The sequence below is a fragment of the Octopus sinensis genome, linkage group LG13 (genome assembly GCF_006345805.1).
Source record: "Octopus sinensis linkage group LG13, ASM634580v1, whole genome shotgun sequence".
NCBI classification, from domain to species: Eukaryota; Metazoa; Mollusca; class Cephalopoda; order Octopoda; family Octopodidae; genus Octopus; species Octopus sinensis.
In genome coordinates this window covers 64,129,578-64,155,445 of record NC_043009.1, presented here as the reverse complement: position 1 = coordinate 64,155,445, position 25,868 = coordinate 64,129,578, and the positions used below count along the sequence as shown (strand labels likewise).

The 25,868-nt window shown below is 36.9% G+C and overlaps 1 protein-coding gene across 1 annotated transcript; it reads left to right on the top strand.

Moving 5' to 3' along the window:
- The first annotated feature begins 3,543 nt into the window (after positions 1–3,543).
- On the top strand, positions 3,544–22,844 carry LOC115218606 (solute carrier family 22 member 15-like). Its single transcript, XM_029788507.1, has 9 exons — positions 3,544–3,653; positions 6,034–6,407; positions 7,858–7,961; positions 9,520–9,674; positions 11,994–12,165; positions 12,803–13,054; positions 14,000–14,214; positions 18,155–18,263; positions 21,194–22,844. Exons 1-9 carry the CDS (start codon positions 3,593–3,595, stop codon positions 21,399–21,401), a joined length of 1,650 nt encoding a protein of 549 aa, XP_029644367.1. The 5' UTR covers positions 3,544–3,592; the 3' UTR covers positions 21,402–22,844.
- The last annotated feature ends 3,024 nt before the right edge of the window (positions 22,845–25,868 follow it).

The following is a 25,868-nucleotide window of genomic DNA, read 5'->3' as shown; positions in this document are numbered from 1 at the left end:
ATCAGGTTCGCCGAAAACTGTACAGTCTCGGGCATTTCTGTCCACAAAACCCTTCATCTTCTGTGTTACATCATCAAAAATGTCCGGCTAAAATTTGGATTTGAAGAACATTGAAGAATTTGAATCATTCTAAAAGCTTCAGTAGGTTTCTACAAATACTTTTTAACAAGAGAAATAGTAATAAAGGCTCTGAGATGAATGTGAAAGTTGATGATTCAGCTCAGAGCTACTATGAATTTCATTAGTGGCAAATCGTTCAGGTATTCTCGGAGCGAAGGATGAGCAAGGAGGCCGTAAATAAAATCGTAACTGGTTCAGGCCCTTATTGGTTAGTATGGGTTAAGTTCAGAGCCTTATATTAACGTTGGCAGAATTCAAGAGAAATGATTAATACTTATCACCCATCGTACAATTGTTCAACCGCCACGGTTAAAGTCACTTAGTTGAAAGCGAGCGAACCTCGGAACCCCAACGGATGCTAGTTTATTTGCATTTGACATTAAACTAAAATATTTCTCTTACAATGGCTTTACAATTTCTCCACTTCTATTCTCTGGTCGTGGATCACGATGTAATAAATTGCTTATAACGACTGGGTTTCTTCATTTCGTTGTCTGTGAATGTGAGACTAGCTCGCCGTCAGCGCGGTGACATTTTAAGAACTGGTGATTCATCGATTGGTGTTGATGTCCTCTTTCAAGATACGTTTATTCATGTAGTGATTATTCGTGTTGTGTGTGTGCGTATGTATGAGAGAGACAGGCAGACAGACAGAGACAGACAGAGACTGAGAGAGGGAGAGATAAACAAAGAGTTGCAGAGAGACCGAGACCATTATTTTCATACTATCTTGATATTTCATGAATTTACACGTCTCATTATTATCATTTGAATTTGAATTTTCTCAAATTTGCGTGGTGAGCTTCTCATACGCTTCTACATGCCGTATAATTGTTATGTTAAATATGCCTGAATTACCCTCTATAAATAATCTTCCTTTCAAAAGATTTCGATCATTCGTTATAAAACAGTATGATTATAGATAAATCCTGTGGAACTATTGTTTGGAACTCTCATCCTAAAAGGTTTCTCTATATTTGTGTCCTGTATAATTGTTTGATGATCTCTGTTTGAAGTAGCTTCAACGATTTACGTTTCAAAAAATTAGGGTCGTTCATTATGAAAGAAATTATAAATTAATAACCTGCATTCAAGATAATGTATGATTAATTCAAAACAATCTGAATAAATAAGCATTTCTTTTGACAGACTTATGTGAATGCTAAATAGGTAATTTATATTCTACGTCGACTTGTATGACGGAAAATACGCTATCTCAAATCGACACCATGTGCGTCCACTGGTTTATTGAAGGTGGCGGTAAACAAAAGGTTTAGCATCATACAAGACTGGAATGTATTTCATCGACACCAACGAGAAAATAAAATAAATCCAGATGAGGGTTTGAACTCGGGATGTGACTATATAAGATTGGATGTATATATATATATTCCATTACATATCCATTCTGCGACTGCGTCATAATGTAATTTTGCTGTATGGGATTCAAGATATAGTTGTTAATGTGTCATTTTTGAAAGAAAAATTGAATTGCAGCTGTAATGGCGAGAGGAAAACGAGTTGAATTTCTAATTTTTAATATAATCTAATCTGAGTAAAGAGAAGACAACGCCGCGATTTTAATTAATTAAAATTAAATTTCTGCTACATTAACAGAGGTGAAAACAATACCTCGATAACAAATATATGATTAATGTAAATTTTGCTAAAGAGGCAAAAACCCAAGCCTTTTTATCAGTATTTGTAATCATCTTCAGCGAAGCATAAATTTTCTCATTATTTCCTGGACCTTGTAACAGCGTATCACAATAAAGAGATACACAAAATTACTTGATATAATGTGACAATTGATGGAAATTAATATTTCAGAGCTTCTGTCCCTTTGTCTCATTAACATTAATTAGCGAGTTAGTGATTTCTTCTCCAGAACGCAACACTAATTCTGATGAACTGGAATGTTTTGAGTTCATTCACAGTATTTCTTGTGGTAATTTCCTTAGTTAGCTATGCATACAACAACCAATTATAATAATAAATGAGTTTAATATATAACATCTGTTGACAACAGAAATTGAGAAATTATCATAAAAAAGAGGGTCACTAGAAGCCAAATGTGTGAGAACGCGTGGGAGGACAAAAAAAATCATGAAAGCTATTAAAATACTGGCACTCCGTTGATTACAATGACGACGGTTCAATTGATCTAATCAACGGAACAACGTATCATTATATTGGATCGACACAAAACTGGATCAAATTATGAATAGCGAACCACGAATCGACATTCGGTGACCAAAACAAAATGAACAGTACTGGACTCTCCAAAAAATTTGGCATCTCAAAAAAAACGTTAACTTCATAATTGAATGGAAAATTTTAGCATAATGCACCTTCTTACAAAATTAACAATAAATTCTGTAGATTATGCCTGGAAGTAAACTATAAAATAATGAATCGGAAAGGGAACCTAATTAATACGAGGGATGAAAAAGTTTTTTTCATGTAGACACATGAAAAAAAACCTCTTTATTAAACAAAAGCGATTTAATGATATTATTTAATAATATTATTTACTATCACACTTAAATCTTCAGTTTAATTTTTTTTAATATTACCATTACCATATCCTTATAAAAGGTTTATAGATATCCTCTTTAAATATGAAATACATATGGTTTCACGTATATGATCAGACTCAATTCTGAAGGTGCGTGTATGTAGATTTTTTCTGACAGTACATCTAGTCGAACTAAACACCAGGATCGGGGAATGCTAGATATTTGTATGTTTGTATGTGAAGACGTATAATTTGTATGATATATTCCTAACTTGTGTAAATATATATATATATATATATATATATATATATATATATATATATTCCTAACTTGTGTAAATATATATATATATATATATTTATATATATATATATATATTTATATATATATATATATATATATATATATACGCAAATATATTCATATATACATATATTTACATACATTCCTGAGCGTTATACTAATACATCTGTTTGTTTTGTACACAACATATCTTCGTCTTTTGTTTTTTTCGTATATACGACAAGCTTATTTCAGTTTCTCTTTACGAAACCCATTCGCAAGATGCCGTGCAGCGAGCAGGACGGTACCAAACACTACAAGGTCGGGAAGCAATCTCTTCAATGACACAACCACAACTCCTTAAGTTAGGGATAAATTGTGCTCATATGAAAAACAAGCGGATGTATGCATGCGTTAATGAGTGTATTCGGATAACCGAAAATTTACGTTTCAGAAAATCTCATTATCATATTTTTCGTTTCAGCTTAGAGCTTACATACCTTTTCAATCTTTCATGATGTACCTACATTTTATTGGCGCATCTGAAATTCATTTGACATTGTAAGTTTAGAATTTGGCAATGAAATCTTATATGTCATAAGCTTTCATAAACTCAAAGCAACCACAAGCCTGGCTTAGAGAGGTTGTCAAAAACAGACAACTACAGTCACATGGAGAATAACCTGATGGAATTGAACGATGTGAACGGGAAAACTATTTCTGAATTCAAAGGTTGGGCAATTATTATTGTTATTATTATTATTATTATTATTATTATTATTATTATTATTATTATTATTGAGTGAGAGAGCAGTTCATGCCATCAAAGTGACACTGGGGTAAAATATACGAAGCCCAATATACCCATCATGACTACCCGTCTGATAAAGGTACACCAGGCACATGCATCACAACCATATGTGCGCGACATGGTGATCTCATATCAAGATAAACAGCACATGACCTTGCAGGTGGAGCCCAGTTAGAATTTTCTTCAGGTTGAGTAGCCCATCCTGCTCAAAAGGTCCCTGAATAAGGGTTGCTTTAGGATGTTGAACGAAACACCTATGTTTCCAGAGGTGAATTATTCAAACCCCAAAGAATCCCTCTCAACACATGGCCATGATGCTCGCCCACTACTTCTGCTCGTGATCAGAGATGCACATATCGTCAGCCTCTAAGGGACATGCTCAACTGGTTAAGGCCAAACAACTGACAAGCAAATCTGTGGTATTGAGCAGAATATTTGCTGTAGCCCATCTTTTATACCAAGACAAAACAATGTACATGATAACACTTCCAATCAGTTAAGATCAGAAGCCATGAGAGCCACTGCCTGGTACTGCATCAGGGCATTTATTATTATTATTATTATTATTATTATTTTTTTATTATTATTATTATTATTATTATTATTATTATTATTATTATTATTATTATTATTATTATTATTATTATTATTATTATTGCTACTATTATTATTATTATTATTATTATTATTATTATTATTTTTTATTATTATTTTTTATTATTATTATTATATTATTATTATTATTATTATTATTATTATTATTATTATTATTATTATTATTATTTTTTATTATTATTATTATTATTATTATTATTATTATTTATTATTATTATTATTATTGTTATTGTTATTATTATTATTATTATTATTATTATTTTGCTTTTATTCCAATGCTTTGTTTAAATATATGTACGCTTGAACGTGCGCGTATATGTTTATATATATATATATATATATGTATATATATATATATGTGTATAGATATATATATGTATATATATATTTATATATACATACATATGTGCATGTGTATGTGTGTATGTATATACACATGTATTTTTATGTATGTATGTATGTATACACACACATATGTTTATGTATGTATGTATGTATGTACATATATATATATACATATATACATACATATATATATGTGTGTGTGTGTGTGTGTGTGTGTGTGTGTGTATGGTGTGTGTGGGGGTGTATATATATATGTGTGTGTGTGTATATATAAATGTACTGTATATTTAGTAAACTGCTGTATAATATCATGTTATTGTCTTGCAGCACATCTGTTCAATTGTTTAAAAGTGTATTTTTAACCGTAAGACACAAACACGCGCCAAACCTTTATATTTTTTTCATTATACTTTCTAGTTTCCCGCTCAATGCGTTGACGTTTCAAACGTACAGAACATTGAAACGAAAATAATCTTGACAAAGTTACACATTGAAATAAAAGTCTTTATCATTGGCTTAACACTAAAACCATCCTGTCTTTGCAAAGTGTGATAAATAATGAGTAAATATCCACGGCGGTACTCGCCAACGTTAAGGCACTGCATTAAATGATATTCACATATGATGTATAACTATGTGGAGGCGCAATGGCCCAGTGGTTAGGGCAGCGGACTCGCGGTCGTAGGATCGCGGTTTCGATTCCCAGACCGGGCGTTGTGGGTGTTTATTGAGCGAAAACACCTAAAAGCTCCACGAGGCTCCGGCAGGGGATGGTGGTGATCCCTACTGTACTCTTTCACCACAACTTTCTCTCACTCTTACTTCCTGTTTCTGTTGTACCTGTATTTCAAAGGGCCGACCTTGTCACTCTCTGTGTCACGCTGAATATCCCCGAGAACTACGTTAAAGGTACGCGTGTCTGTGGAGTGCTCATATTCTGGAGACCGTTCAGATGACCATACGTCTATGACCTTAGTGTGTGAGAGAGAGAGAGCATGTGTGTGTGAGAGAGCATGTGTGTGTGCGCGCGTGTATACTTAATATTTTAAAGGCAAAACAATGCAAACCATAAGTCGATGGTTTATATTTTTACCTTGTATTTCAATATTTCGGGAACACAGATGTCAGCTCACAACATCCTTTCTTCGAAGTTTTCCTGAGGTAATGGTCCCAACCTAGAAATATTCAAATTATTATTTCTTATAACTTGCATTGTTTTGGTTTAAAAGGAAAACTAAAAACATTCGTATTTATAATCTTGTAACTTGCTTCAGTTATTGCATTTTAGTGATTAATTAGAGATAATTATTGAAATAAAGATTGTTTTGTTTCCAATTTTAGTTTCGTCAAATTCAGAAATTACCGAGGAAATATTAAAGAAATGTGGGGGATATGGTTTGTTTCAGAAGATATGCACCGCTTTTGTTTTAACCTTTCTAATACTAGACGCCCTGTCATATTTAACGGTGGTGTTTATACGAGAGGAAGTCGCCTTTGCTTGCTATCCTGCAAATTTCAATGAATCCATGATTCCATCAAATATTTCTTTGGATGAATTCTTAAGTGATGTAACTGTCAAAGAGGAGAAATGTTCCGTGTATAACCTGGATACTGAAGAAGGATTTTATGTCCTACCCACAAGTAATTCTACAAAGGAACCGTGTAATTATGGTCGAAAGTTCTTCCCGAAGGATGTAACATATATGGTATCTGACGTAAGTACAGTTCTATATTTTAGAGATGAGGAATTATGTACATTATTTACGTTAGAAGGATATTTGTCCTCATCTTGCTTGTTATTATACCCTCCAGCCTTCATCAGGATTCTCATTTTTCGATGTGGACCCAATCAACCAAGAATTTGGTTTTCCCATATTGTTTGAAAATAGCCGGTTGCAGATACCCGGTGATACTTGAGGGATGCCCACTCGCTCCTAAGTATCACCTGTGCCTAGAACCGAGCCACATTAAAAAGAACTGTCCCCAGGACCAGAGTAGGGCCCTGGAACAGTTGGTTGTGGAAGAGCCCCCATCCTCCTCCGGAGGGAGAGATGGAGGTAGTTGAGGAGGTAGAGACCTCCCCGAAAAAAGGGGGACGGGGAAAGGAAGAAGGTGGGCAACAATGGTTGCTCAACGAAGGATCCTAAAGCTGCGAGAGGGAAGGATGATCCTCCGGTTAAAGCAGAGGAACCATCCCCTCCCGTATCAAAGACAAGAAAAAAGAAGAAAAAGAATGGGACAATGCCGGCGGTTAGCAGTACACAGCCGGCATTTCCCGAAACCTCATCGGTGGGAATTGTGCAACCAACGGAGGAAACTGTGGCCCTTCCCAGTATAATAAATGAGGAGTTTGTGATCTTTCTTAATGGAGGGACCGTAGAGAACTTTGTGCGGAATCTGGAAGGTCGGAATCTGGAAGGTCGGAATCTTTGTGCGGAATCTGGAAGGTCGGAATCTGGAAGGTCGGAATCTGGAAGCATTGAAAGCCCGAATTAGCTTCCGCAGGTGGCTGCGGAGGTCATGGAGGAAAATTATTTCTACAGGGTGATGGATTCCTTTACCAAGGATGAATATATTATCTCTTATGGGACCCCATCTTGCGACTGCAGGCGGCAAGAGACTTGATCGTGGAGGCAGAGTAAGAGGTCTTAGTGCCTCGATTCGAACTTGGTGATTTTGGTAAGAGGCTTAGCGCCTCAATTTGTAATTGGTGTAAGAGGTTCAACCCTTCATTTGTGTTTTAAAAAAGAACAATGTTATCGGGAAGTAACAATCAGCCGGATCAATGTCGGAGAGCAACCAAACCCGCTCTTTGCGTAATCTTTCATACATCCATATAAGTGTGTGTACATATGTATGTTGATATGTATGCTTATATGTATATGGATAAATATGTCCATATGTATATAGACGTTTGTATGCATATATATATATATATGCGTATGTATGTATGAATGTATAGATAGATAGATAGATATATAGATAGATAGATAGATAGATAGATAGATAGATAGATAGATAGATAGATAGATAGATAGATAGATAGATAGATAGATAGATAGATAGATAGATAGATAGATAGATAGATAGATAGATAGATAGATAGATAGATAGATAGATAGATAGAAAACAAATGACTACATCATGATTTATTTTATCTTACAGTATGACTTGGTTTGTGACAGAGAATGGTTGAAGAACATTGCGGCACCAGCAATGTTCGGCGGTGTCCTGGTTGGAGCTTTAACAGTTGCTCCATTCTCCGACAAGTAAGCCTGAATTTTAATTTCCTATACAAATGTCGTTTGAAATAAAAGTGAATTTAGATATACGAAAATTTCGCGGGAGATATTTAAACCAGGGCTGTGAAGTCGGAGTTGAAATCGTTGAGTCGGAGTCGCAAACAATTAAGGGATAGCTGGAGTCGGAGTCGGTAAAGCTATACCGACTCCGACTCACAATATCTTTATTGACATATAGGCCTACTCAAAGTACAAGCGTATGCATATGCTTTATGAGATATATAGAACACAACCACTTAATTACATAAAGAGGAGTCAGAGTCAGAGGAGTCAATAGTAGAGGAGACGGAGAGGAGTCGGAGTCAAAGTTTTTTGTTTCGACTCCACAGCCCTGATTTAAATATTCTCTTTACTCTTTTACTCTTTTACTTGTTTCAGTCATTTGACTGCGGCCATGCTGGAGCACCGCCTTTAGTCGAGCAAATCGACCCCGGGACTTATTCTTTGTAAGCCCAGTACTTATTCTATCGGTCTGTTTTGCCGAACCGCTAAGTGACGGGGACGTAAACACACCAGCATCGGTTGTCAAGCAATGCTAGGGGGACAAACACAGACACACAAACACACACACATACATATATATATATATATATACATATGTACGACAGGCTTCTTTCAGTTTCCGTCTACCAAATCCACTCACAAGGCATTGGTCGGCCCGGGGCTATAGCAGAAGACACTTGCCCAAGATGAACCCGGAACCATGTGGTTGGTTAGCAAGCTACTTACCACACAGCCACTCCTGCGCCTATAAAGCAATTTATAAAATAAGTTAAAATTAGACTGTATAAATATTGATTTCTAATTTTGACACGAGGCCAGCAGTTTGGGAAGAGGTGGTTAAGTCGATTATATCGATCCCAGTATACAACTGGTACTTATTTTATCAACCCCAAAAGGATGAAGGGTAAAGTCAATTTCGGTAGAATTTGAGCATGAAGACGGATAAAATGTTGCTAAGCGTTTTGTCCGATGTGTTATGGATTCTGCCAGATCGCCACCTTACCGAGTATATAAATAGTCTTTTCTATTCTAGGCACAAGGCCCGAAATTTTGGAGGAGGGGGTCCAGTCGATTAGATGAAAGGCAAAGCCTAGAGTAGGAAAGGATAGATAGATAGATAGATAGATAGATAGATAGATAGATAGATAGATAGATAGATAGATAGATAGATAGATAGATACATACATACATACATACATACATAGATACATAGATAGATACATACATACATACATAGATAGATAGATAGACAGACAGATAGATAGATAGATAGATAGATAGATAGATAGATAGATAGATAGATAGATAGATAGATAGATAGATAGATAGATAGATAGATAGATATCCATATATATGAGGTAACTTGTTACTATCTCCCCCCCCCACACACACACACACAAACACAAAGACGACATTGATTTACGTACACAAAGCGTACACATCTATTGATCCAATTTAAAATAAATGTCTGCTTTTTACCAATACAAATAATAATTAGCTCCAATAATTCTACGTTTTGCAGATTCGGCCGGTTTAAAATATACATTTTTGGAGAGATATTCTATTTGCTCTGCCGAGCTGTCAAACTAAACTCACCGAATTATGTGATGCTGATAGTTATGTACTTCCTCGAAGGACTTGCACAATCCTTCTCCTTTTTAGTTACATATACCATACGTAAGTTCCTTTTGTCTTGTTTTTTTTTAATTCCTTCGTATGCGAAATTCACATTTCTATTGTTACCTTCTTTCTGTTGTTGTTGCTGCTGCTGCTGCTGCTGCTGCTGCTGTTGTTGTTGTTGGTGGTGTTGTTGTTGTTGTTGTTGTTGTTGTTGTTGTTGTTGCTGTTGCTGCTGCTGTTGTTGTTGTTGTTGTTGTTTACATTTGCGTGTCATCTTTCCAGGGCCTACCAGGACAAGATACAGTAAGGTGTTGACTGCAAGATGGCCTTATAGTTCTTACATAAAATATTGGCTTGAAAGAAATTCCACAGCAGAATTGGTAGCAGCAAGAATTACAGTCGACCATTTCTTTCGAAAACAAACTCAAAGAATTCGTGTAGGAATAAAACTACAACCATTTAGATTAGACAAGTTGTGTCCAAATGTTTGCGGTAGGAATGGTATATAGTTGCATGGAATCAACCGAAGAACGATACGATGTTTAACGAATTGGAAACGGCGGGTGATATCTGATGATTCCAAATGTACGTCATCGCTTATATCTTTTTTCCCAACAGTACTTTATCAAATCAAAGAATTCTATGAAGCTAGTTGTACGCGATCAGTGGGTTCCATTTCCTATATCGGCGGGCTGGGGTGGTGCTAAATTCAATTATTTCATTTCCTTAGAGAGTGGACTCTACTTTCGAACGGTCAATTCTACGAACTCTATTTTAACATTCTATACTCGTCTACTGGCTAAGAGTCCCCAGATTTGTAATCCTGATAATGGTGAAGCTATTGACAAAAGAGACGAACAAATTACGTGTAATTGGTAAATGCAGACCCATAACCCGCTAAACCTGGAATTCAGTATTTTCGCCAAGGAGCTTTCAAAGAATTTGGCCCTTATCGGAGACAGTAGCCCATACAAATATTTTTGATCCCGGGGGATGCAGACGCACCCGATAACCTCTTCATGCAATGCATCATACAAAGGGTCGGATCTAGATTTGGTTCGAGTGGGACATTGTTCAATTTGAATTCCACAAAAGCACTCGATAGAGCTGACCATGTTATCTGGCAGCTGTGCCAAGCGTAACTGAATACACCCTGGTGTTAAGAGTCAAGATTGTTGTATATGTCAGGTGATGGCGAAAGGGTTATCTATTGGAATTGCTTGGTATCGGGCGCTCGGTCCTAATTGTCTTCTCAGCTAATATACGTTTTTGTTTCATGAACCATTCGTAAAGTGGAAGTAAGCAGCAACACCTTAAACGTAAACAAGGAGGAAGCAAGAATATTTATTAACAAACACACTTAAGGAAGCAAGTCTACAAAGAAAAATAATTTTAAGTATTGGAACACTTGCACCATATGTGTAAGTAGGTATAGTTTGATTGAGGGCGGCGAGCTGGCAGAATCGTTAACACGGTGGGCGAAATGCTCAGCAGTATTTCGTCTGCTGTTACGTTCTGAGTTCAAATTCCGCCGAGGTCAACTTTGCCTTTCATCCTTTCGGGGTCGATTAAATAAGTAGCAGTTACGCACTGGGGTCGATATAATCGACTTAATCCGTGTATCTGTCCTTGTTTGTCCTCTCTGTGTTTAGCTCCTTGTGGGTAGTAAAGAAATAGGTATAGTTTCATTGATCGCAGAAGCATGGCAAATAGCTCAGTTTGGAATGTAATATGTCCAAAATAAAATACTGCAAAGGAGTTTGTCATGGTCTACTGATGCTACCACTCATTGTTATATCCGAAAGAAATTTATCGTTTCTAACATACAACGCAATGCATTGTAATCCATTAATGCTACTTATTTACCATATTCTGAAATGGCGAAAACGCATCTGAACACAGCACTGGATGTAGTATTTCTTGCATACTTAGCTGGTATATATTCAATCGACTCGGAAATGATTTCATCTCAGAATATTTATTCATGTAACTATTAGGTTGGTAAATATTGCGGCTTTTTTTTTCAATAAATTTTATTCAACAAAAAATTTAAACAAAACGCCAAGCAGAAATTGGAGTAGATGGTGAATATGCTCCGGAATAATCATTTAAAGATGTTTTTGTTAAATGCTGTTATTGTTTTCGGTGAATAAAATTTATTGAAAAAAGCAGCAATAATTATGCCCCAACCTAATACATTCTACCAAATATTTAGAACAACGTTCTGCCAATTCCTTCATCAGGTTTTTCCTCTTGTAAGAATTTAGAAACAAAACTTTCTATTAATATTCGAATCAATACTCATGTATCATGTAACAGATATTCAGGTATAATATTTTCAGAAATATTCTCTATGATATATTTTCTTTATTGCAGTAATAGAATGTGTCTCTCAAGATTACCGAATGCCTTTGAATTTTATTTCTCATGGAGCTTTTGCCATTGGAGAAATACTTCTGGCTGGTGTGGCATATCTAATTCGTGACTGGAAACATCTACAGTATGCTACCTGCCTTCCACGTGTTGTGTTGGTCGTTGTAGCATTCAAGTACGTACATCTTTGCTTAATACAATTCGCAAGTTTAAATATATTCGTTGCTATCAAGACATGTGAGTCCTACTCTTTCCGTGCAAAACTCTCCTAATTTATCTAAAAGATTTGGCTACGTTGTTTAGGATAGTTTATTGTAAATAAGTTTTAATGTGTGGATGAGAAAAAAGGGGAGATGGAAGAGTGAAGAGTAAGACAGGGAGAGAAATCAATGGGGGGGGGAGGTTTTATGAAGGAATTAAATAGCCATTGTGATGCAGTGGAAAGAGCTTAAAAGAACATTCGTGAAATATACGGAGTCTAACAAAAAAATTGTAGACGAGGAGACATTAAAGATGAAGGTCGGTGTGGGTTGTTTAGCGACCACAACATGAAAGATGGAATTGATCCCAACAAAATTTGAACACAAAATTTAAAAGGACATCACGAAATACTACAAGGCATTTTGTCTAGCCGTTTGCTAATTCTCCCATTAACTGCCTTTCATTTCTGATATATCACGAAGCCATTCATTGTATCTTGATCCTAAAACGAATCATATTGTCATATTCTTAATATTCTATAAATTCCCAATTTCCACTTCTAAAACAATGCAAGATTATTTATTCTATCTATAAATGCTTTTATTCGGCAGATATCTTCCTGAATCTCCAAGATGGCTTCTTAATAAAAAGAGATTTGCAAAAGCCAAAAGAGCATTTGAGAAGATGGCAAGAACAAATAAGAAAGACAGTAGGGGTGCGATAAATCTTATTCGGATGCTTCAAGCAGAAGCAGAAAGCAATCCTGGAACTAACCGAAAATTTCGAGACAAGACCTACACAGCACTTCATTTGTTAAAAATACCTCGAAGAGCGATGATTTCGATAAACCTTTGGTTTTGCTGGTAAATATATTTATGGGATTCAATATTACATTAAGAAATAGTAAATATTCGTTGAAATATTCCATAGTAACATTTATGATAATATTTACTATTGTAAAGATAATATTGCGTTGGTGCATAATTATTGCGGCTTTGTCTTTTTTTATTTTGAACAAATTTTATTCAGCAAAAACAATAACAACATGTAATAAAAACATCTTTAAATGATTATTCCGGAGCATATTCACCATCTACTTCAATTACTGCTTCACATTTACTTGGCAGACGGCCAGACCGTCATGCTTTTGTTAAATATTGTTTTTGCTTTTGTCGAATAAAATTTGTTGGGGAAAAAAAAACCCGCAATAATTATGCACCAACCCAATGACAGATTGCATGACAGATTATCTTAGTATTAACGATTCTAGCAAATACGGTTTACTCTTTTACTCTTTTACTCGTTTACTTGTTTCAGTCATTTGACTGCGGCCATGCTGGAGCACCGCCTTTAGTCGCGCAAATCGACCCCAGAGCTTATTCTTTGTAAGCCTAGAACTTATTCTATCGGTCTCTTTTGACGAACCGCTAAGTGACGGGGACGTAAACACACCAGCATCGGTTGTCAAGTAATGTCGGGAGGTGGGGACAAACAGGCACATATACATATACATATATATATATATACATATACGACGGGCTTCTTCCAGTTTCCGTTGACCAAATCTACTCACAAGGCTTTGGTCGGCCCGAAGCTACAGTAGAAGACATTTGCCCAAGATGCCATGCAGTGGTACTGAACCCAGGACCATGTGGTTGGTAAGCAAGCTGCTTACCACACAACCACTCCTGCGCCTATCTACATTGAACATACATCACATAGATCTGTTTATATGTATTGAACATATATATATTAAATAAATTCCGTTGATGAAGAAATATTTTTCAGTTCTACCGTTTCTAATGCAGGTTTGTCAACAGTATGCTTTACTACGGAGTAACACTAAATTCCGTTGATATGTCTGGAAATAAATACTTAAACTTCCTGATGATCTCCGTAATAGAGATTCCGTCTGGTATTCTTGGAGTTGTACTCTACCATTACTTTGGTCATCGTAAGCCACTCTTTTTCCTGATGGTCTTTGGTGGAATTAACTGCATAGTCTCCAACTTTGTGCCAACAGGTAATAATAATATGTTGTGATTGCATTTGTATTCTTTCAATGTTGAATATCAAAGTATTTAAGCATATACTCTGGGGGGGGGGTCTTGAATAATCGGACCCACCCCCATCCTACTTATTAATTTTTCAGATTTTTTGCACTCACACCTCCCCCGCTTATCAATTTTTCAATTTTTTTCACCACCCCCGCGTTTTATTCCTCCTACCCGCTTATTGATTTTTAAGATTCCCGCTCCACCCCGCTTGTATTCCAACCTCCTCTCCCCTTATTAAATTTTGCTAATCTATCTCCGGTGAAATGTTATTGTAAGCTATTCATATTGATACAACAGCTGGAGAATCTAATAATAATTATATATATATATATATATATATATATATATATATATATTATATATATATATATATATATATATATATATATATATATAATATATATATATATATATATATATATATATATATATATATATATATATATATAGTTGGGATTTACAAAAAAAAAGCAAAAGACGAGTGTGTAACTAACAAACAGATGGGGAAGTGAGAAAGTCTTTTAGGTTTCGAGCCTAAGATATATATATGACAAAAAAAAAGAACATTACAAGTAATACCATATGTTATAAAAATAAATAGCATATACAAAACTAAATAATTAATTCTGGTTTTAGAAAAAAATCAAGGGTGAAGCCTAGATAATTTTAAATAACGATTTCTCATTTAGGCACAAGGCCAACAATTTGTGGGTGGGGGGACAAGTGGATTAAAGCGGCCCAGTACATTACTGGTGCTTTATTTTATCAACCCTGTACAGCTGAAAGGTAAAACTAACATCAGCGAGATTGAACTCAGAACGTAATGGGCCATAACAGTATGTTGCAAGACACGTTGCCTGATGCTTATGCACCAGACCAGCAATTTAAAAAGAAGGGGCAAGTCGATTAGACTGACTCCCGTTACTTGTACAAAACCACAAACTCTGGGGAATTCTTTATTACTTTGACTGACACAAATTGTGAATCAGCATGACAACGAAAAACATGATAAGATTGTGAAGAAAACCTGAAGTGTTCTATTTGTTTCCACAACGCTTAGAAGGAAAATATTTATCCACAGTATTTGTAGCCGACGTTCATGCGGGTGAGTCTTCAACATTTTAGGGCATTGACAACCTTCAACCCTAAGAAGATCAATATCATTTCGAACACACAACACACCTGCTTCAGGACCCATAGAAAACATGCTTTGCAACCAGCCAGAGTTTATAAAAACCTGAGGCTGAACAACTACCCCAGTCTGTAAGATACGCGTGAATTTACTGCTACTCCACACTGTAGTCAACAAACCTTCATTTTCAATTTCTCTACGATTTCTCAACCATCACTGAAATTTCCAAACAAACATTTTAATCTCCAAAGAGCAATGTATTGAGCGCATTTAGGATTATTTGAAGAACATATGGAATGTGTGTCGTTATTTCTTTGACAAATCTGGCGTAGATCCATTATCAAAGGTGAGCAAAGGGAGTAATAGACAAGTTACCTTATCATTCAGAAATCAAGATTTCTGAATGATAAGGTAACTTGTCTATTACTTCCATTTCGGTGCAAGGGCATTTGCTCACCTTTGATAATGGGAGGATCTACGCCAAATTTGTCAAAGAAATAACGACACACATTCCATATGTTCTTCAAATAATCCTAAATGCGCTCAATACATTGCTCTTTGGAGATTAAAACGTTTGTTGTGGCTGGCTCCTCGACTCCATAGGCCTCCATGGCCTTTCTTGCAGCCTGAATTATCGTCATACGGAGTTGAACCTGATACTCAAGAGTAACTTGGTCCTGGCAAACATCCCCTCTATCTTGGAGCCATCTGGATTGTCCAGGTGTGATGGGAAGAGATGCTGCGGTCAGGGCGAGATCCACATCTTCTGCGGCCGAGCGGAACAAAATCCGGAAATACTGCGATCTGTCGATCAACTACATTTTCCATGCTGTAGCATTCGAGACGTTTGGTGGGATCGGACCACTAACCGTGAGATTGTCTTCACTGGCAACTTGCCTGGCAGAGTTAACTGGTGAGGCTAGTGAGGACACTTGGCTGTTCCAACGCATCAGCCCCACCATCACCTGTAGCAATGCTGCAAGTGTGTTTGGTTTCCCAGCATCCCCAACTTTTCAACCCAAGGTGGTGAATTGTTTTAGTTTCTTTCTTTTTTCTTTTTCTCTTTCTCTTTTTTCTTTCTTTTTTATCTTTTTTCTTATTAATTTTTTTCAATTGTGTTCTTCATTTTGGTCCAATTTTCTAATTCAATTTAATTTTGTGAAACAGTAAACACTGTGAAAACAATAAAATATTCAGTTAGAAAAACTTTGAGATGAAGCAATTAGAAAGTAAAATATGCGGTTCACATAAGCTCTCCTCGCTCTCTTTCTCTCTATCTCTCTCTCCCCTCTCTCCCCTTCTACCACTCTCTATCCTCATCTCCCCCTCTCTTTCCCGCACACACACACACACACACACACACACACCAGTTCACGCACAAAATACTTATATCAGATAGTAATTTCATAAATAACAAAGGTTCATTTTGTTCAAGTCAGTGGGACCCAATCGTGGTTCATATGACTCTTGAGAGCGGGGTTCATATGACTCTTGAGAGCGGGGTCCATATGACTCTTGAGAGCGGGGTCCATATGACTCTTGATAGCGGGGTCCATATGACTCTTGAGAGCGGGGTCCATATGACTCTTGAGAGTGGGGTTCATATGACTCTTGATAGCGGGGTCCATATGACTCTTGAGAGCGGGGTCCATATGACTCTTGATAGCGGGGTCCATATGACTCTTGATAGCGGGGTCCATATGACTCTTGAGAGCGGGGTTCATATGACTCTTGAGAGCGGGGTTCATATGACTCTTGAGAGCGGGGTCCATATGAGATTTTGCTGTTAAAATTTATCTGCAATAAACTGGTTATGCTTCTACAATACGCAAAATATTTTAAAGCTTTTTTTTTATACAATCCCTAATAACATTTAATTATAAAAATAAAATAGAATTTTTTAAAATATGGATTTGCTGTGAGGATCCATCCGAGTAAAACAGCAATGAAAGGGGTCCATGGTCAAAAAATATAATTGAGACCAGTGGTGGACTGACCCGGTTGCCAGTCGGCCTCTGCACCATTAGAATCCATATATGGGGGCCCATGTTAGTTTCTAAGGGGCCCATCCCCTTAAGTTTGACAATATTTTATTCACTCCTGGAAGAATGCATTAATTATTTCAGCCTGACTGTGTCTGTGTGGGCCCCTTGTAGTTTCAGGTGGCACCCTCCCTTGTAGTTGCAGGTGAGCCCTCTTGTAGTTAAGGGTGAGCCCCCTTGTAGTTAAGGGTGGGACCCCTTGTAGTTGTGGGTGGGTCCCCTTGTAGTTGCGGGTGGGCCCCCTTGTAGTTGTGGGTGGGTCCCCTTGTAGTTAAGGCTGGGACCCCTTGTAGTTTTGGGTGGACACCCTTGTAGTTGTGGGTGGGTCCCCTTGTAGTTGCGGGTGGGACCCCTTGTAGTTTTGGGTGGGCCCCCTTGTAGTTGCGGGTGGGTCCCCTTGTAGTTGCTGGTGGGTCCCCTTGTAGTTGCGCGTGAGCTGCCTTGTAGTTGCGGGTGCGCCCTCTCAGTCTCCTGGCAACCAATATTTTTAGAGCCAGTCTGCCACTGCTTGAGACCCACCGGTTTAAGAGTTTCAATTTCTCTCCGTCACTGATTTGATGCTTATACTATGTTCACACGCATCGCTTATTCCTATCCCACTTCAATCTTCTTTGCCACTGACGACCGACCATTATATACATAGTGTAGCAGTGGAACATATTTCATTGTAGTACTTAAGACGGCTAAATATAAATATTTTCATTATACATTTTCTTTTTTTTTTTTTTTCAGGTAACTTTTGGTATCCTCTGATATTGACTGTCCTCGGGAAGCTGGGTGCGACAGCATCCTTTAGCGGTGTTTATCTGACGTCAGCAGAACTGTTTCCTACAGTCGTAAGGTTGGTGTTCGTTTTTGGACATTCGGTACTATTCAACTATACATTAGCAACTATCTGTGGTATCGGAATATTTCTTATAACGGGCAATGTGTAGTATAATTCCCCATCAATATTATTATTCACACACACACACACACAAACAAGCACACATACGCATATGCATTTACAGAAATACACGTCCACAATTTAACAAAAACGAAATATACTGCAAACGGAGAAGCATGAATAGGGATTAGATTACAGAACGAGAGGTTCCTGTAGTTACGTCCCCTTAGATTTCAGATATCGCTTTAATTGACCTTACGTTCAGTAACAATGAACAGAGTTATCTCCCCTTACAGTTCTTTGAAACATTCACAGTGACTTCAACGTTTTAATAGTTCTACTTCACTTTACATTAATAAACAGTAGGTTTTTGAAAGAACTAGGTTTTATCTATTTCAGGGCTAATATTTAAGTACTTATATCTGTGTCATAATTAATTATCAATATCGTGTGACAAAGACGCAGTATAAGAGTTTCGATTCCCGGCCACCAGGTGGTACTTCGGATAAGTGTCTTCTACAACAGTTCCTGACCGACCGAAGACTCATGAGTGTATTTGGTAGACAGAAACTGAACACACACAAACACATATGTGTATGTACGTATATATATATGTGTGTATATATATATATATATATATATATATATATATATATATACACACACATATATATATATATATTATATATATATATATATTATATATATATATATATAATATATATATATATATATATATATATACATATATATATGTGTGTATATGTGTGTGTATATACATATATATATATATATATATATACATACATACATACATACATATATATATATATGTATGTATGTATGTATGTATGTATGTTTGTGTATATATATGTGTGTGTGTGTGTGTGTTAACCTTCAGCTTTTAAATCTTAAGAATGTATTTTTAAAGTCCCAGGTAACTTTTATCTTTTATCCTTTATTTGTTTCAACCTTTAGACTGTGGCCATGCTGGAACACCGGCTTCAAGTATTTTTAGTCGAATGAATCGACCCCAGTACTTATCTTTCAAGCCTGGTACTTATTCCATCGGACTCTTTTGCCGAACCGCTAAGTTACGGGAACGTAACTTATCAAGTGATGATGGGGACAAACACACACACACACACACAAACAACAGGTTTCCTTCAGCTTTTCTCTACTAAATCTACTCACAAAGCTTTGGTTGACCCGTGGCTATGGTAGAAGACACTTGCTCAAGGTGTCACGTAGTGGGACTGAACCCCGAACCATGTGATCGGGAAGCAAGCTTCTTTCTGCTAGTTTCCAAGTTCTGCTATACTTTGCTCCAAGCAGTTTGGTATGTATTCTGTTGCTCCAATAATCATAGATATGAAACTGAAAGTGTATCTTCGATGCTGGATTTGAAAACTCCTTCTCAATGTTCCAAAGATGTCCTCTTTCTCTTGTATTTTTCGAACCACATCGGTGCCCAGAGTGCTGCTGATGTTTGTTTGTTGAGCGAAGCGGTCTTCGTCCCAGAGCTCGCAAGGCCGCGTCTCTGTAGTGGGAGAAGTCCGAAACGTGGTCCTTTGCTATTCGTAAGACCCGCAGAAGCGAAAGCAAGTCAACCCCCGACACAGAGAGCATCAACGGATGGATGAATGCGCATCCAGGCTCAGCGGTTGCGTAGGAAGTCGGGGACAAGAAACAGGAAGAAAGAATGAGAGAAAATTGTAGCGAAAGAGTACAACAGGGGTCGCCACCAACCCCTGCCGGAGCCTCGTGGAGCTTTAGGTGTTTTCACTCAATAAACACACACAACGCCCGGTCTAGTAATCGAAACCGCGATCCTCCAACCGCGAGTCCGCTGCCCTAATCACTGGGCCATTGCGCCTCCACTGCTCCTGACGTCCACAACAGAACATATCTTCTCCTTGTTTTAATTTTTAAGTTCCACAAATATTCGTTTCTCTCATCCGTCTCAGTAAGGTCAGCTTCGACTGAAGGAGCTTTCTTGTATGTATGTATGTATGTATGTATGTATGTATGTATGCATGCATGCATGTATGTATGTATGTATGTATGTATGTATGTATGTATGTTTGTATGTATGTATGTATGTATGCATGTATGTATGTATTTATGTATGTAAATTTGTATGTGTGGGAGGGTATGTGTGTTTGAACTATTTTCAAACAACGAAAAAACAGAGTAGAAGACATACAACACAAGGAATATTCCCCTTCTTCAGTTGCCCCTGTTTCGACTACTCCGTGTTTCGAAGGTATTGTCTAATACGGGTAATTTCAACTGCGTCATCCACATTTTATCATAATTATGCACCACTATCAAACTGCTTTAACGAAGAAAAGAAATATTTTTTTTTGTTTTGTTATTACACCCTTCATAAATTGCAAGTTCAGAATAAATATCATGTGGTTCAGTTTACCCCTTGATTTGACAACCTCCTCGTGGGTCACACAATGGAACTGAAAACATATAAGCATTTTCTTTAAAACTGTACGTCTGGGAAAAAAAGTCAATAAATTTGAAAGCGTTCCTGTAAATTTATAAATGCTGAGCCTCCGTACACCGAATGAGTAGATGAGTATCAAAAAATTGTACATCATACAGTTTCTAATTATCAGCTATCCTTGACTTCTACTTAACTTCTACTTGATTTCGAGTAGAGAACCAGGAACCAATGGCAATTCTATTCATGATCGTGTTTTACCATATTCTCTTCCAAAGAAACTGAACGAGTAACTGTCGAGTAAAATCCTCCCCTTCTCACAAAGAAGAAACATTCTCCAACGAATATAAATTGTGAAATCTTTCCCTCGTTTACATTTGTAAACATAAATGAATGTCTATCCTTTTCTAAATGCAATTATATATTTCAGGAACATTGGTCTGGGAACGTCTTCATCGTTCGCTCGAGTAGGTTCTCTCGTTTCACCACTGATTCTTGGACTTACTGTATATGGTTCCTGGATACCTCTCACTGTCTATGGAATTTTGGGTATCTTTTCTGGATTCCTGATCCTTTTACTTCCTGAAATGAAGGAATCGTCTTTGCTCCAAACATTTGAAGAAATGGATAAGTTGTAGATTTTGTTCCTCACAAAAAAAATATCTATCGAGCAGCTTAATTTATCAGATCACCTTATAAGTAATGTCCGAATATTATGAAAGAAGGGAAAAGATCTATAAATTTCATTCATTAACCTAATTACCAACATTACCGATGACTTCATGCCAACGATTTCTAAGCCTTCTAATACTATTTGCATAAAATACTTTTGTTTTCGTAGAAAAAGAATTTAGAGAAGCTAATTTCTACTTCTTCAGGTGTTTTAACTCCATCAGGCCTAGGCCCCTGTGTCTAGCTTCACCCTTCACCTGGGCTTCCGAGCCAATAAAATAAATAGTTGCATATACAGCTCAAGATTAACAACTGCAGGCAAACTAACGGACAGAATCGACTGCATTTTTCTTTTTCTACATGTGTTGATCGTCAGTGTTTTTAACCGGGAAGCCGGCAGAAATGATGTTTAACCTATTCCCTCTTTATGAACTAATCCACCAAGATGAGTCATTCTGTAAACGTTTGAATTACTGGTAATCAGTTGGAGTAAGAGCAGCCGGGAGAGTGGATGGAGTTCTGCCGAATTTTTCAGTCTTTTCCACCCTGATCTTTGTTGTATTGAATTGTGCATTATCATGATGGAACGCCTCTCTTTTGCGATTCACTAAAGTAAGCCGCATTTCGTTCCGAGCAGCGTTTAAATGTTCTAACTGCAGACAATAAATATCTGCTGTAATAATCTCATCAAGTGGTATCAAATCAAAGTGGATCACACTAACATAGTCCTAAAAAATACTGATCAATGCTCTTCTTGGTTAGCGTCTTTTGGGTTGCAGTTTAACCAATTTGCCTTCTTTAACCCATTGGCTGAATTGCTTAACATTCCATGACAGATCCACCTTTTAGCACTGGGCATTAATCTGTCCGAAAATGGCGGTTTCCATTGATGAGAGCGTAGAAAATTGCAGATGTCTAATTGCGATGCAAGGTTCTTTTCTGTCGTTTTGGGGTCGTTTTTCCAGGTCGTTGCACTTTTGACGGACTGGAATTCAGCTTTAATTCTTCATTTCTTATTTCGATCAAGTTCTACAAAAGCAGACCTTCTTTAAATTAAACAGAACGATCTATTCGTGGAGCATCTTTTATGCTGAAATCACTCTTCCTAAACCTTTCAAAACATCTTCGACTGATTCTTGAGCTAAAGCAATTCTTCTCACAAACACCTTCATTATTTCATATTGCCACATTATTATCTTTCTTGGACCCTTAAGGAATTATACAGCTTAAATTATCCGAGGACACAGCCATCTTTAAGATCGTCGCATTGGCTTATCTATGCGATATAAATCATTTTTTAGCGAATGCACAAGTTCATGCTAATGAGCGATGTTGCCATTCAAATATCTTAAAATAACAAACAAAACTTCGGACATTGTTTATGAGACGATGTGGTAAATAAGGTTACAGAATGCGCTGTATTTAAAAAATTTCAGTAAATAATATTTGTTATATATTATACATTTGTCATTCATTTATTACAATTTTATTAATTTATAATTTCGTAGGAAGTTATAGATTTACAATGGAGTTATATAATCAGCTGCTACTTATTTTATCAATACCCTGGCATATATTAGTGGTGAGTCATCATCGGCGGACACCATGCAAATTTTATAGCCGACTTTTGAATGCGATGGGATACTGATGAGTGCAGTGCGATCCCGACGACGTTTTCAAGGGCGAACGGACAACCCCTGAATTTCATAGGTAAAAAGAGCGTTCGGGTAGATTTGACTTTGTGTAAACCGTGATTACAGCGAAGAGATAAGATTCAATATGAAGATAGTGATTGGCTGCTACTGTTTCTATCAGCTTGATTGTTTTAAATGGAGGCAATAGATCGGCACTTGGAAAGGTCAGTCAGGCATGTTTCTTAGGAATAGAAGAGACAGTAGGATGTCCGATGATATTGGCATGGATTGCAGCCGAAACAGAATCCAACATCTAATGGGGATATGATTTGGAACGTACTGCTTGTTTTTTGTTATCAACCTACCGTCAAAAACTTATAATCTTGATGCATTGGGAGTCATCGGAGTTGCTGATTGTGATGTTATATTTCTTGAGAAGGTATTTTTATCCTGGTGGGTACTTTCTAAATGCGTGCAGGATTGAGTTCGAAGCAGAAGGTTTGCTCAGACGCAGCGATGATTACAAAGTCTCCTTGGTCGCCTGTGGAGTGTTGCAAAGTCAAAAGATACGCTTTTAGCAAGGTATCTAATATAAGGATCTCATAAAATTTAGTTGAGTTGTGACAGGTTGAAGCCATATATAATGTCTGATGTTAAGAACTTTCTGTGCTTGGAACATATGACGTTCTATATGGCCAGAGGTGAATATACAGAAGGTGACTGCTTTTAAAAACGATATATATTTACAAAAGTAGTGACTGTTATTCTAACTGTAAATTGTAACCGAAAGGATTTATTGCCCATATGAATAGCGGCTACAGAGAATAGTTTAAATATTTGCCATTTAGGAAGTGATGTAAATTAATTGTATATGTAGCATATGCGCACAAAATTAAGGAGGTGGGAAAAGTGATGTTACCTAATATCCTGTATATTTTATTAGACAAACATCTCCATTTACAGATGGAGGAGACATTATTAGACTTTAGTGTTCAATAGAATTGATAAAAAAGGATTGTGTAGACTCCATACTTATCGATTCTATAGAACAAGAAACTTTCCATGGTGGAGATGAGAAACAGTTGTAGGCGATAGGTTGATGATAAGTTAAAAGTATTCACTGATCAACCTGACTGCTTTTGCCGAAGCTGTGAAATACAAAAGAACACTTATAATGGCACAAACCCACGAGACTTCCTTAGATTTCATTCGCTGACAACTGTACTTGATAATCAAGGAATAGAGAGAAGAGCAGAGGGAAAACGGGAGAGAGAAGAGCAGAGGGAAACGAGAGAGAGAGAAGAGCAGAGGGAAAACGGGAGAGAGAAGAGCAGAGGGAAAACGAGAGAGAGAAGAGCAGAAGGAAAACGAGAGAGAAAAGCAGAGAGAAAATGAGAAAGCGCAAAGAAGCCACTTCTTCTTTTAGAGTAATATGTTGGCAGGGTCAGAGAGATTTTGATTCTTAAAGAGGGTAGTTTATTTCTAAATGGTGAGGATATATTTCTGTAGAGGGATATTGAAGAATCACCGATGTAGATAACATTTATTATGTATGTACAAATGTGGTACCTCACTAGCTGTAATGTTTTACCTCGGAGAAACTTCTTTAAGAGACTTACGTATTAAAAAAACAGAGCTCACTCAGAATGGAGACCGACAAGCACGGTGTTTCGACTTCATTTGATCCCCTCAGTAATGAAAACACTGGAAATTCTGAACTGAACCGGAAAATGACTCCCGATATGGAAAAAATGTGAATAAAGCGTGCGAAAGCTAGCACACAACAATTAGAATAAAATATAATTAAATAGAAAATAAAACATGAGAAACATTTTGTGCTTTTTATCAATTCACGAGTGAAAAACTACCCTCCAAAATTTTCGTTCTGCAACTCTCGCACTCGAAAGTGCACGTTAAAATTTTTGCGCAGGACGAAGTAGGTAACAACCGACGCCCTCACGATACGTTTGTTTCAGTTTATTGTTATAGCTTTGTATTGGTTTTACCCATTCTTCGAGTGTTTGGGAATACTGGAGATAGATGAAATAAAAAGAAAAGAGTTGAGGAAAATTACAAGTAGGGAGTATACAATGAGAGTGAGGAAAATATTATAGTCAAGGTTAAATTCACGAAATGTTATTGAAAGGATTAATTCAATAGCAGTGCCGATTATAAAATATGGAGCTGGAATTATGGATTGGACAAAAGGCGAAATACAGAAACTTGACAGCAAAACTATAAAGCTGCTGACCATATATGGAGTCCACCATCAGAAAGCTGATATTAACCGGTTGTAATTGAAAAGAGACCAGTGTGGAATACGCTGAATCGGTTTGGAAGATGGAACAAAACAGCTTACTAGATTATTTACGGAAGAGTACAGAGAAATTATAAACGGCAAGGCAATTGAAAAAGGAAACGGAAAGACTTATTTATAGCAGCTCAAGATCAAGCACTGAAGACAAACAACTTCAGAAAATATAAGTATAAGGAGAGAGTGTCGGCAAAATGTAGAGTCTATGGAATTTGGAATGAAACAATGACACACAGGGGGCTTCAGGATCAAGTTGTGAAAGTTTTACACTTGGAGCTTTGTCAGAAATGGTGGTTTGAAGCAGTAAGTACATAGTAAAATCGTCGGGTAGACAGAGTACTTTAGTCGGAAATAGGCAACATTTTGTAGGATTTTTCAATTCAAACGAGTAAGAAGATAGAACATAACAAGCTAGATATTAGAAAAATAGACAAGTAAAAGTCGATTGCTCACTGAAGGTTTCATCATGTCCATTTGATTCCAGG